At 35.1% G+C, this 14,375-nt stretch overlaps 1 protein-coding gene across 3 annotated transcripts in view; it reads left to right on the top strand.

Annotated features, from left to right (window-relative positions):
• LOC136031379 (aquaporin-7-like) overlaps positions 1-14,375 on the top strand; it is an 85,348-nt gene that overhangs the window by 62,761 nt on the left and 8,212 nt on the right. For all 3 annotated transcript variants that reach the window (XM_065710893.1, XM_065710891.1, XM_065710892.1), the window contains exons 4-6: positions 2,101-2,238; positions 7,079-7,200; positions 11,162-11,379. In XM_065710893.1, the coding sequence (XP_065566965.1) occupies positions 2,101-2,238; positions 7,079-7,200; positions 11,162-11,379 (478 nt within the window). The remainder of the gene's footprint in view (positions 1-2,100; positions 2,239-7,078; positions 7,201-11,161; positions 11,380-14,375) is intronic.

The following is a 14,375-nucleotide window of genomic DNA, read 5'->3' as shown; positions in this document are numbered from 1 at the left end:
TCGGATGTCAGCCAATTCTTAGCCAACTAGACCTTGCTAAATGTCCTTTGACAGCAGCAACAGGTGCAGATGCAGCAAATTTACAAAGGCAATCGCCTTGCTTAAGCTGATGTTGTTGGCGACTTCCTTCACCTACTTCTCTGAAGCAAGTAGCGGCTTTGCAAAACTGAAAGACAACTTCAAGCTCTAATTGAAGAGCAGTACAATCAGGAGCTCTTTACTGGTTCGCGAAAAACATAGTGGCTAGTTCGATATTTGTAACTAGGGTTTTTTCCTTGAAAGGAGGCTGAAGAAACTGGTAAAATGGCTGAAAGTCGATAAGGCAAACTGAGCAAACTAGCAAACTATCTCCCATCCTCGTAGTCAACCTATCAGGCAGGATTCTAAAATTTTGTCTATAAAACTGATACATTTAGATTTCTGCTTGACTTCGTCCAAGTCATCGATTTGGTACGAATCTGTTTGACTTGAGATGGTTGGAGTCACCGACGATGATATCTGATAAGATCTGCCTCTGGATTTTCTTCTTTCCTTTTGGAAAACACTGCAGCACTACTAATTAAACTGTTCACTTCCTCCTCCCATGTTTTTTGAAACTTGGTTTGAAACTTGGAAACTTGGTTGAACCTGGTTTCATGACTCTATTTGAAGACAAAATTACCAAAAATTAAACAAAAAAATAAGTGACTATTCTATTTACATGCAAATTTAATGATCCTTACCTACAGAACATTGCAAAATCAGCCATTTCTTTACTGACAAGTTTTAAAATGCAAAAGTCTTTCCTGGAGAAGGTAAATATAAGTTAGACTGTCTCTAACTAAATTGAGCACCCGGGACGAGATTGAGGCCAAGATAAATAACTTTTGCGACTTCAAAAAAGTAGAGTAAACCACCCTCTCCATTTTATCCATCTCTGGTCCTGGACAAGTCACTGTTTGATCAATCAATGCCATTCCTCGAAGCTTTAAACTCATTCTAATTGCAACTGAAATAAAAGATTGTCTTTTATTTTACTGTCTTTTATTAGACTGCCTTTGTCTATCTTCTGTTAATTCTCTTTTTCCCGCTGTCAATTTTTTCGCTGTCAATAAAAAGGTTTCATTCCTATTTTGAACTGTTTTACTTTCGTCATGGAAAGGCAGTGTGGTCTTCGAAGTTATCTATATTTAGAAGTAAACCATGTGTATTACACAAGGCTATATCCTGGGGTGGGTACCCGTTTTGAACCCCCTTCCCCCGAAAATTTGTATGCCTCATAAAAAGGTAACAAAGATGAAAATTTAACAATTAACATGCAAATAAACAAATTGTTGATATATTTTATAAAGTGTTTTCTTAGCCCCCCCCCCCTACACAAATATTCTCCAAGGAAGATCTTGGACACACCATTGATATTAGTTAGCTTTGGTGGACGACCTTAGAGGACAATTATTTTTAGAGAGATCCTAAATGAAGACACCTAAAGCGCTAGGGTTTGTCCATCAAAAATGTCTACTAATTTGTGGATTAAGTAGTCCCTCAGGGTTAACCTTTTGCGCTGTCTCTTACACCGCATAACCTGAACTGCTTTTACGGCCATTCTTTCGATTTCAAGGAACAAGTCAAGCGCTTTAACTGTTGTGACGAATAGCCAGCAAGGAAATATACATGGCTGAGTTTTGAAGGTTTACATAAACTGGCCTGAGAACGAAAAATAAAAATAAAAATCTTGTAAAAAGGTAAAAGTATAATTTTTGCCATTGCCACATAATTATTTACATACACAAACAATGGGAGGAGCTTTCTTTAATCTTGACACAATATACTGTTAGGAAAATGTTATATTGAGCGAATTTGTGCTAACTCTGCTAGATTTACCCCCCCCCCCCTCTGACTTCCCTTGGAAAACTATCTAAACTCTCAAGGCCAAACTAGTTTGCACACACGATTACAATATAATGGGTTCTGGCGTCATGGTTCAATGAACAACCAGAAAACCCTGAAAAATTATGAGGAATTTTCTGAACTATAGTGACCGCTCAAAAATATTTTTATTTATTTTTCATTTGGATATTTAATTTTTGAGAAAGTTATAATTATTGATCAATCAATTTCTAGGGGCTCATTTGAACCCAGCTGTTACTCTTGCCATGGCCATAGTTGGTAAACATCCATGGAAAAAAGTGTTGCATTATATGGCGGGTCAATATCTGGGAGGATTTTTAGCTGCTGCAGTTGTTTTAGGCGTATACAGTGGTAAGTAAAGCACACGAACAGTTAGCCGACACAAAAATATGTTTATTATTTATATTAGAGTCTAGATGGAGATTGGGGTAAACATTCGCTTTCAGAAAATACCTTGATTAATATAAAAGGAAATAGGTTCGTGAATGAAATTTCCTAAAATTTTTAGGAGTTGATATCTGTGCCGATTCCTCGAATTTTATACCCCTGAGTAATCAACGAAAGGCTGCATCAAAAAACTTTCTGAAAATGCCACTTTCCCATGGCGTAATCTTTTTGGTCACCATCACAAATGGACCGTGAAATTGTAATTTCTATACTTTAGCTCACTCCCAAACTTGTAGGACCCTCGGTTCAATATGATCGCCCATGAAAAAATCAAATAAGTACGTATCCGCGATCTTTCTTCAGGGAAAAAATAAGTAAAATTCCACATTTCTGTAGATAGGAGCTTGAAACCTCTGTAATATCGTTATCTGATATGTTGGACCTACTGGTGGAATTTTCATTAAGATCCCATGCCTTTTTGGTGGCGTTTCTTCTCTTTCAAAAAACCAGGCAAAGATTCTATGGCTCGGTGCTTCTGATGGGTAACATTGAACCTAAAGAGTTTTATGCACCATTAGCATGGTTTTGTAAATAAGTAAACTTTGTGATAAATGTTTTTGAATTCATTCAGATCCATTGGGGTGGAAGGCCTTGCACTAGCACAGGCAAATAAAAACAATGAAGGGCTTTGAGTCTGCTCCTCATCCCTAAATATTAATTGTTTTCCTATTTCCTCATTGTGTTTTTTAATTATAATCCCCTCCCATACTTCTGAAACAGATTTTTGCGAATACGTCCTTGCTTGTTACAGACCACTTTCTTGGCTAACGCCACCATATCACGAAAATAGGGCTATTAATCAGTGAAGTCTATTGGCTGTTGGCTATTGGCCTTTGGGGAATTGGAACCTGGTATACTGAACAGTCTACTCCCCTATCCCTAAATCTTGAGGTTTTTCCTATTTTCCCCATTGTGTTTTCTTAAATACATTGTGTTTTTCCCCATCTTCCTAAAACAAATTTCTGCGATAACGTCTAGTGACGCCGTAAGGCTTTCTACGCCATAGAAGACCATGTTACATATTCCAAATATATAAAATTAATTAAGTTTGATGATACCCGTTAAAAGCTACGAGCTGGAGAAAATTTGCCTGATTTTCGGAAAATAGGAAAAACACCCACAAAAATACAAGCGATTTTAACCAGACTGTGAGATTCAGCATATCAGAGAATCCTACTGTAAAGATTTAAATCTCTTATGTACAAAAATATGGAATTTTGTATTTTTTACCAGAAGAAAGAACCCAAATTCGTGTTTGTTTGTTTCTTTTTTTGCTTGTCTGTTTTCCCCAGGTAATTGTGTTGGAAAGGGCACATTCGAGCGGAAACTAAAATTTATAGTACTCTTTTTAAGTCGCAAAAAGGATGGAAGGTAACTAGCCCACCTCACATGCCCTTTATTTGCTAATGATTCCCAATCAAAATTTTGGGATATCTATTTGGTCTCAGCACAGTAGAAAGGGCCGGTAGCTATGCCTCTATGGACGCCAAGCCCCCCACCCTCAGCCCCTAGTAAAATGGGTATTAAGTTTTTAAGTTTCCCCGTTGTTTATATGTAGTGTTTATTATAGTGAAACATGCAGATACCTTTCAGGGGGGAAATTTCTTTGGGTGGGGGATTTCCGACGGGGAGAATTTTTTTGAGGAGCAATTTTCTGGGGAGGGAGAACTTCCAGGGAGAATATTACACCGGGCGAGGATTTCTAGGCATTATTTGATGAAAGGTCAGGGTAAAGGTCTAGATTATGGGTTATTAGAAAGGAAACATGGTATGAAAGTAATTTTTTACTTCACAATGTCAAAATAATTGTAGCTAATAGATTTTGACTGCAGATCTACTATGCTTTACCAGCGATCCCCCTCCCTAATGTGCAAACATATAGCCCAAATTATACATTTGTCATGCATTTCGACACCCGTCACTTTTGTTTTCCGGTTCTTGTTTCGTCACAGTTGATTAAATTTACGGGTACGCGGGTTGAAAAAAGAGAGACGCAATGGCAGAACGCATGGGCAGTATACAAATTTGCCCTTGTTTTTTTTTCATTAGGAGGGGGGATAAGTTATAGTAGAGTTGCAGTCAAAATGTGGCAACCACAATTATTGTGCATATTAAGAAATAAAGAATTATTTTCTTAGCAGATTTCCTTCTCAATAGCCCCTAATTTAGATCTTTATCAAGTATAAAAATTAAATAAAAAATACATTTTCAACTAGAAGTAAAGAGCAATAATGGACGCTTTACAAGAACAGAAATTATTCTGTATGTGAGGGGGGCTGCCCTTTCCTCTATTATATATAAAAAAAATTCAACTGCAAGTAAGGAGCAACATTAAAACTTAATACGAACAGAAATAATTCCGTATATGAAAGGGACTACCTCCTCCTCAACACTCTACTCTTTACACTAAAATTCTTTATTACTTTAAAAAGCAGAGTTGTGAAAAAAAAGTCAGAGTCTAGCATAAAGAGCCCAGTTTCGAGAAGTTTCGATGACTTTGTGTGAAAAGGGACAGCCCCTTTCACATAAGGAATAATTTATTTTGTTTTAGATTTTAATGTTACTCCTTACTTTCAGTTGATTTTTTTTTATTTAACATTTGATCTCTTTTCAAATAATGCCGGGAAATCCATGACGCACCAAATGGCACATGGCCATTATATTTTTATTTATTTTGTTTTGAGAGCCTTCTAATATATAGAATAATTTCTGTTCTTTTTTCAGCTTTAATGATGATCCCTACTTCCAGTTGATTTTTTTTTTTTAATTTGTGACGATTTTTCAAATCTTACTAGGAGACTCCCTCCCCCTGGTGTATAATTTCTCCTGAAGAGTTCCTCCAAAAACTTTCCTAAATGGAAAACTATCCTCGTGGAAAATTCCCTCCCCTGCAAAATCCGTCCCTAAATATCCAAAAACAAACTCAAAATTACTTAAATTTGACTGTTAATTTTGATTTCGTGGCATAGTAGAAAAACAGCAATGGCTCAGGATTACCATTATCAGCCTTATAAAAGACAGGTTCTCCACATAACCATATAGAAGGCACAAAACCTTGTTTGAAATAAGTGTACGATACCGATACGCCCGATACCGATATGCTCAATAGTGATACACCAGATACCATTTACATTCCTTTCCCCTGGGGACTATGGAGGGTCATATTTTCACTTTGATTATAATTCTCACTTTACTTACAAGTTACTTATAAATTGCTCTATTAGGAAATCTCCTTAGATCTTCCCAATGCAGATGAAAACATTTGCAAATATAAAGGAGCCCATGTTCAGAACGCTCCAAATGTGACCCCTCTTGCTCCCCCTCTAGTAAAAAAGAAAATTGGAGCTACGCCTCTGGAAGGAGCTATATTCGTTGGATTGTTGCCTAACTAGAGGTCAGGAGTAGCGCAATTTAGCAGTTAATTGTCGGAATGTTATCTAGATCTTCAAAAGCGTTCAAACGAATGAGAATTTAGTCTCAATGATACACAAAGATGTATTTACCCATAATAATTTGTTTAACAAAATAATCTGTAATTACTTTAAAAACGAATAGTCGTAAAAACTTCATGAAAATCCAGCTTTGCTTTAATCCCAGATCATTTTTTTGTTGTTATTTTTTTTTGCCCTTTACAGGTATAAAATGCTATAAAAAATAACCAAAACACTAAAACTTATACAGAAGCACAGCAAATAAAAGGAAAATGTTATTATCTTAAAACAAACATGTGTGAAGTGTATTATTTTGTGATTCAAAAGGTAACAAAACGCTAAAAATTGATTCTATCATGTTATCACCAAGATTTTCGTAAATAGTTTCTTTGTATATTGAATAAAAACCTATTAATAGGTTATATGTTAATAAGCGTAAAAATGTATATTCGTATTGTACTTTATAATAGGTTTGATTTTGTTGTAGCCTATGGAATTAGATTATTTAATTTAATAACATGATGATTTAGTTGTGGTGCATAAATTAAAGCGTGTATCAAGTTCAAAGGATCGGGAAGAAAATATGTTCTTCAAATATTAAAAAGTATCCTTAACACAAAAATAAAAAAATATATTGCCTTATGGTGACATTGTGACTTCCACCTTTTCCTCCACGTGCCTCATTTCACTGCCTAGATTCAATTTTGGGTGGCTAAGGATTAAATCACTGGGTAGTATTCACGTTCGGAGTAGTCTTCAAGCTCTAAGGAGAGAACTACCACGTGAGTGAATTGATGGATCCAACAAGTTAAGAAGGGTCCTATTTATGAAAGCCCAGGCCCTATCTGAGGGAAGAGAGACCCTGTTATTAGGGATTTGAAGGTTCAAGAGAAATTTGAGCGTTTTGTTAGAGCCTTAGATGCTAATTGAAGTATGGCAACTCGGCCCATAAGGTAGGGTTTATCGCTTTGGCCCATTTATGATATATTTCAGGCTAAAATAAAAATAAAAAATAATGATGAAAAGCCCTATGAGACTTGTTTTGAAAATAGAAAATCTTAAGAATAAAAATACCCTGAACTTCAATGGTTGAGCATGACCTTTGTCAGATTAAAAAGCACGAGCACCAGCAGCATACCACCAGTAAAATAAGAAAATTATAATACGTCAATGTGGGCCTTGAAGTTTTTTTTCACAAGTTTTACAAATGAAAAGAGTGTTGATTCGTGCAAGATTATTTATCAATATCATATTATACGTAACTAAGTTTCAAGAAACTATCCACTTGTATTATAGTCATTTATTTATTTCAGAGGGAATATATTATTATGAAGATCAAGTTGGTAATGGTACCCTAAACATTGGCAATACGGCGGGTATTTTTGCGACGTATCCTTATTTGTGGACAACCACATTAGGAGGCTTTGTTGACCAGGTGAGTTGTCAATTAGCTATGTTACAGTTGTTAGGAGAATAATGTCACTAATTATTTAAAGATTGGCCAGTCTTTAAAGAATTTACACAAGAAAAAACTTTTTTTTGCGTAACTTTTCTAGATTGTATTTTAAAACAAACATACAAATAGTAGGGTGGAAGAATTTGATATCTCCAAATTCTAGAGTCAACCCCTTCCTCCAATTGTCATCCCTGAAAAGTGCAGAAACTGGACAATATCATTTTAATTCTTGGTTGCTTATAATAAATGTAACAATGTTTTACAAAAATCAGACCTAAGCTAAAATAAGATTTCCACGTTTACACACGATCTATATAAAAAATAAAAAGTCTCAATATATATCATGAAATAACTTATCTTGTGGACAAAGATTCTAATTTCAGGAATTAGCGTATACTCTCTTCTTTGCCTAGTTTTTTAATAAACAAAATAAATTGTTTATCAGGCAGCGTTTTAGATTTGAATCATTATGGGACTTCAGTTCTGCTTGTTTTAAGTTTTAGGTAGGTCTTCGCTAGATTTTTATTTAAAACCTTCATATCACATACATACCACTTAGTTATAAAAAGGCCGTTCTGGTCTGTAAGAGCGACTACATTCATATTCCTTTAATCATCAATAATACTAACTCATTAAATAAACAAAAAAGAAAATAAAGGAAATAAAGAAATAAAAAAGAAAAGAAAAAGAAAAAATTGAAAAAAAGAAAAGTACTGAAAAATTTTAACCGGCGCTTAAGCTGTGGAAGACTCTTAGACTCCTTTACGCACTCTAGGAGTGAATTCCAAATCGTCAGGCCTATGTGTCTTGTCACATGTCCCGATCGCGTTGTATTCGATTTTTGACAGAAGTAGTAAAATCGATATAGTTCTCCAATTTGAGACTTCAGTAAGCGATCCTGCTTTAGGCAACAGGACAGCTTTTGCTAGCTTCAATGGATCTGGATATTGTCCCTCTTTAAAAGATAGATTTATTAGATAGACTAATGTGGGCACTACTGGGGTATTATGGATTCCAAAGCCTGTAGATTTTGTCTATTCCTGCGCTGTTGGACTTATCTGTCGCTACAATTTTATTTACCTCATCTGTTGCACATGGTTGAATATTCATTGGGTGCCCATCGCCTCGATTGTCTTCAAACTCCAATGTCAATGGTTGGTCAGTAGGAGTTTTGCTTTGGGTCATTTTTCCAATAGTCGAAAAATGGTCTGCGAACAGTTCAGCTACTACAACTGGGTTATCAGCAATCTCATCATTCATTTGAATAGCTATAATTTATTTTTTCTTCGTTCCTTTTATGACTATATTTATAGTTTTCCATGTCTTCTTGGGATCATTTTTTTCATGATCTTTCACTCTATCGCCTGGCAAGTTTTTGACTGGACTTGTAGACATCTGGTGAAGTAGAAAGTTCTGCGAAAACTTTCTTTACAGCTCGACTAGGATTTACACAAAGATTTGTATCATACATCGATAGATTTGACTCAAGAAGTTGATATTCTTCGTGGGTACACTCATTTACACTCAGCAAAACACGAAGCAGGTTGATTTTCCTTTATTATCCCCCTTTCCAACTTTAATAATAATAAGTGACCAGGGAGGGTAGTCTTTGAATTTCACAAGCAATTCAAAGAGCCCTTCCATGCAATTATCAGAAGAACAGCTGTCCGATAGAATTTAAGTCTTTTACATGATGGAAGCCATCATTAAGGGTGTAACCTAGCGTATCTGTGCATACTTTTTTTAAGCAATCTTCTTCGATTAGCGGAAAAGTGCATCAAAATTGCAGACAGTGGTTACAAGTGTATATTTTGCGAGAAAATAACATTATTATATCTTTCTGAGAACTAAGTTACAGTAAGAAGAGAACAGTTTGGGTGTTTATCTAATCAAAGAATTATATTAGGTTAAATATAGGCATGTACATCTGATTTTTTGGGCAAGGGAAGGGGTATATAGAAAGAGAGGCTTACCAGCATTTAAGCAGAGGTCCAACCCCTTTTCAGATTTCTTTCCAATTTAGTGAGTTGTGTTAAGCTTAGGATCAAATAGAAGACTGATGGGGAACCGTTTTTATACCCCAAGGAGACAGTAGAATATAGTAGACAGTTCCTGTTAGTAGAATAGCGGTTGCCGCTTCAGTTTTTCTGGAAATAGCGGGATGCCACTAAGCTTTTGTTCATAGGAAAACTAATAGTCTCTCTAACTGTTATAATCATAGAAAACGGTGGCAAAAATAGCTTATTCGCTGACACGAAAAGGCAGAAAACCATGAATATGTCAGGGATGGTGTAAGGAGCATGACCTTACTTGACGGAGGACCCTGAAGGTTTTTTCCTGGCCCTCGAAGGTTTTTCAAGATAACAAACCAAGAAATCCTGGTTTTGGGTAGGTTTTCTAAAGTTAACATTTGTATTCTGAAGAAAACACTCTCTATTCGGTAACACCCAAACCGTATGACGTAATATCCAAAGAAATTCGCCTCCAAAGAAGGTTTTCGCCTACAATCCGAGGTTGTTTTTTTTAAGAAATCGCCACATGTTTCGTTTAGAAAACATTTCCCTATGATGTAACAAGCAAACCCTATTATGTAGCAATCACGTGCGTCTCTTAGAAAACATTCCCTATGACGTAACATGCACCTGCGTCACACTCTTACCGATTCACCGTTTGACTTAAATCATTAAAGGAAGAAAGGAGTAGTGGCTATGGGTCCGTTTAAAGTGCCTATGGCCTCACTTCTAATATTTTTAGAAACTTTTTCAAACGGATACTTCTGGATAACATAATCTATTGTTGTAAAAATACTTATTGATCGTACATAGAAAATATGAAGCTCCGGAAGAGAGCAGTAAATACGGGTGTAACTAATTTTAAAAACTGAAGGCATTAAAGTTTTCAAGGTCCAATTGTTGATGATTTGACTCATTCTCTTGTCTCGCCTCTCTTTTTAGTTGTCGGTGGAATGACACGGAGTCAAGAAAAAATGATATGTTTTATGTGGTTGCTGTTTGGGATGTCTTTCAATTTTTTCTTTTAGTGGGGGTCAGATTTAGTTATGCAAAGGTCATACTGTATTATACGGATTCGATGGTGCCTTTTTTTTTAACTCAAGGCGTTAATAATTTAAATTTTTTGGGGAAAACATGACGATGCGTTGTTTTATTATTGTAAGTGTTTGATCGAAATTGCCAAATACATACATTTTAGATTTGTTTATTGCAACCTGAAAACGAAAAAAAATAATCTTAGAAGATGTATCGGAACATTAAAAAAATAGAAACGATAGAGATAAGGATTGGTTTTCTTCCTATATTTTCAGCATGTAGTATATTAAGTATATTAAGATTAAACTCCTATGTTAAACTACCTAAATTAAACTCCTATTAAATTGAGTTTGAATAACGAGAATAACGAGTGAAAAACGATAAGCTGCAAAAGCCGGTTCATTCATTAGTAGTGTATAAAGTCACAGTATTTGTCCTGGAGCTCGTGGTGCTGAAACCTCATTTGTCCCAACTATGCTTTATCTCGTCTACCTCCATTAAAGTAATCCGTGTTTGCAAATGCAACTTATGGGTGAAGATCGACCAGAGGATCTTTTAACGCTTTCTAAATGTGGAATATATGAAACATAGGAAGTTAGTGGGAAAGTTACTTTTCTCGTTATTTGGATTCAATGATTCGTTTATATATTTTTAATTGCTAGGCCTTAGACTAAATTAAACTTGTTGATGCATCAATGCACTGACACCATTGCAAGTATGAATGAACTTTCCTTAGGGAAAGTTGAAAAATGAAGAACGTCATTTGCCCGTGTGTTTTAGTGACTCACTTTGGGATACATTAAACATCGACTTCTTTTCTTTTCAGAAAATCACCAATGTTATTTTTTTTGACCGAATGTACTATTTTTACTTATTTACTCACTATTTTGCAGATTGTTGGAACCATGGTTCTTCTTATTGCTATTTGTGCTATAACAGATGAAAAGAACATGCAAATCTCCAAGCCCCTGATACCTCTATATGTTGGCTTTACCTTTGTGGCAATTGGTGTTGCCTTTGGAGCGAATTGCGGCTATGCCATCAACCCAGCAAGAGATTTGTCACCGCGTATCATTACTCTGATTGCAGGATGGGGCTCAGCCACATTCACGTAATTATTTTTAATATGTAATTCCAGTGCCTTGCTGGACACCAGAAAAAGTGGGGAACCCCTTATAAGTTTTGATAAAAATATTTTTTTAGTTTTATCCCCCTTGTAAGTACTTTTGTGTTATAGCCCCGCATGATTCCAGCAGTGAATAGCTCAATGAACATTCGGCAAGGTGCTTGGTGTCTGTCAATAGCTTGAAATTCGTCAAAATGATGTAAAACTAGGGTTTATTTACTATTAAAAATATCTATGCATTATCTTGGGTACCCCTTTGACAGACCGTATCTTAACCAGTAAGGTATAGCAAAAATGTAGCTCTATCCTCCTTTATTGATCTACATGACAGAAGGTTTCAAATGCCCAAAAGAGGTTCTGTGGATGAAGGATGACTGATTACAAAAGATCATCCTTGTTGGTCAACGATTTAGGGCTAAAAGAAAACAGGTCTTCCCAAATGGGGCGGGAAGATGTAAAAAAAAAATTAAGGGAAATTGGAACTTCTCGATATACATCTCGAAATACAGAGTGATGCTGTGAATAGATCAGGATAAAGCAGGAGCATGCGTTACTATATTAGCCTGTTGTGAGTTGCTAGTAATATTAGTAGAATTGTTGGGATTTTGCAATGACCTATTCAACTTCTAGATATTCTCTAAAACATGAAAATTATGATGCAAATACTGACCACCGCGAGAGCCTACAAAATTTTATCCGGAGTTCCAATTTATTAAATCTGCAAGTCAATTTAGTAGATAATTTGCTCTATATTGTTTTATTTTATATAATTTTCAATAAATAATAATTTGCTATAGCCAATTCAATTCAATGCTAGTCATTCCTTGATTTACATGCAGGTCATAAGGTAATTTAAAAAAATACAAAAGAAATGTCAATAATTTTTTTCTTATTCTATTATATTTGACTTTGTGATATTTATGTGTAATATTAGGGAACGATGCTCGTTTTTATGTATTTTTTTGTCACCAAAAGTTTCAGTTTATTAAATTACAATTTATATTTTGTAAATTTTTTTTCGGAGAGAGATAAACATTTGAAATTCTTTGAAGAGGGAGTAAGATTTAACTTTAAGAGACTTAAACTGTCTGTAACTTAAACTCTATAACTGAAGAAAATTATCCCTTTACAAACACCAAAAACAAGAAGAACAATAGGGATTTTTGTAAGACAGTGGGAAACAAATTAGAATGAATATTTCGGCCCTATGTCCAAGAGCAGTCCTCAGCAATACAAATAAGAAAAAACAATTTACAAGAAGATAAAATCAATAAAACTAAAATGAAGAATGTTTCGAAACTGTCCCAGCATCCTTACCTCAGCGAAGTTTAATCAGGACTGATAAATAAATTGTTATGAAACGAGGCAATTCATTGAAATGAAAGAAAATGATTTAAGAACACGTTTTAAATGCCAGCCTAGCTTTTTTCGCTGCTGATCTTATAGGTCTACTAGCTGTTGGGGTGGTGCTTCACGCCACCCCAACACCTAGTTGGTGGGGGCGCTTCGCACCCCCCCCCCAAAAGTCCCTCCCGCACGCGTAAGTCGTTACGCGCCATTGTAGTTGTGTCCCTGTGTCCCACCTGTGAATATAGATATAGATATATATATATATATATATATATATATATATATATATATATATATATATATATATATATATATATATATATATATATATATATACAAACTTACGAATATACAACATTCTTCGCTGTCCCATTGTCTGTACATATAAATAGATTGTCAGGTTACCGACTCTTCATGCAAAATATAATTGTCCATGGGAAAAACAATCCGTATTCAGATCTATACCTCATTATTCTAATGATTGCCGTTGAGCTTTGTTGATGGTGATTGCTAATCAAACATTCCCTGTGTCCCTATCGTCATTTATATATCCCTCCTGTGCCCCCTGGTGTCCCCGTTGTAGTTGTGTCCCTGTGTCCCAGTCGTCATTTATAGTCGACAAACATGACGTCAGTCGACACACAAACATGACGTCAGTCGACACACACGTCCCAGTCGTCATTTGTGTCCCGGTGTCCCAGTCTGTAATTTCGGTCGTCAGTTATATTCCCTGTGTCTCGGTCTGTATATACATTCGTTTTTGAATTGGTATATGATGAAATAATTTTTTTGTTTTTTTCCTTTTTTTCTTTTTAGTTTTTTTTTCTTTTTTCTTTTTAGTTTTTTTTTGTATTTTTTACCTTTTTTAGTTTTTTTTTATTTCAATTTTTTTTAGTTTTCTTTTTCTCCTTTATTTTTCAGTTTGTTTCCTTTTTTTTATTTTTTTTTATTTTTCAGTCTTTTGTATTAATGCTAAAGCCAAGGTTCAACCTGGAACCTCTCGGACCTAGAACCTAGAACATAACGCTTTACCAACTCAGCTACTTCGGCTTGAATACATTTACCTTTTTAATTTTTTTTTATTTTTTTTTTATTTTTTTTTGTTTTCTTTTTCTCCTTTATTTTTCATTTTTTTTTCCTTTTTTTAGTTTTTTTTCTTTTTTAGTTTTTAGTTTTTTTAGTTTTCTTTAGTTTTTTTTCTTTTTTAGTTTTTTTTGTGGGTTTTACCTTTTTTAGTAATATATAAAATATATTAAGTAATATACATGGAATATAAATGACGCCCGGGACACTCAAAGAGAAATCACAGACTGGGACACCGGGACACAAATGACGACCTGGACACAGGGACAAAACTACAAAGGGGATGCCGGGGGGCACAAGGGGATATATAAATGACGATGGCGACACAGGGAATGGTAGATTAGCAATCACCATCAACAAAGCTCAAGGGCAATCATTAGAATCATGAGGTATAGATCTGAATACGGATTGTTTTCCCATGGACCATTATATGTTGCATTTTCAAGAGTCGGTAAACAATCTATTTATATGCACAGACAATGGGACAGCAAAGAATGTTGTATATTCGCAAGTTTTACGTAGTTAAAAACATATAAATATATTAATTT

Source organism: Artemia franciscana, chromosome 9, assembly GCF_032884065.1.
Source record: "Artemia franciscana chromosome 9, ASM3288406v1, whole genome shotgun sequence".
Lineage (NCBI taxonomy): Eukaryota > Metazoa > Arthropoda > Branchiopoda > Anostraca > Artemiidae > Artemia > Artemia franciscana.
This window is presented reverse-complemented; position numbering and strand designations above follow the sequence as displayed.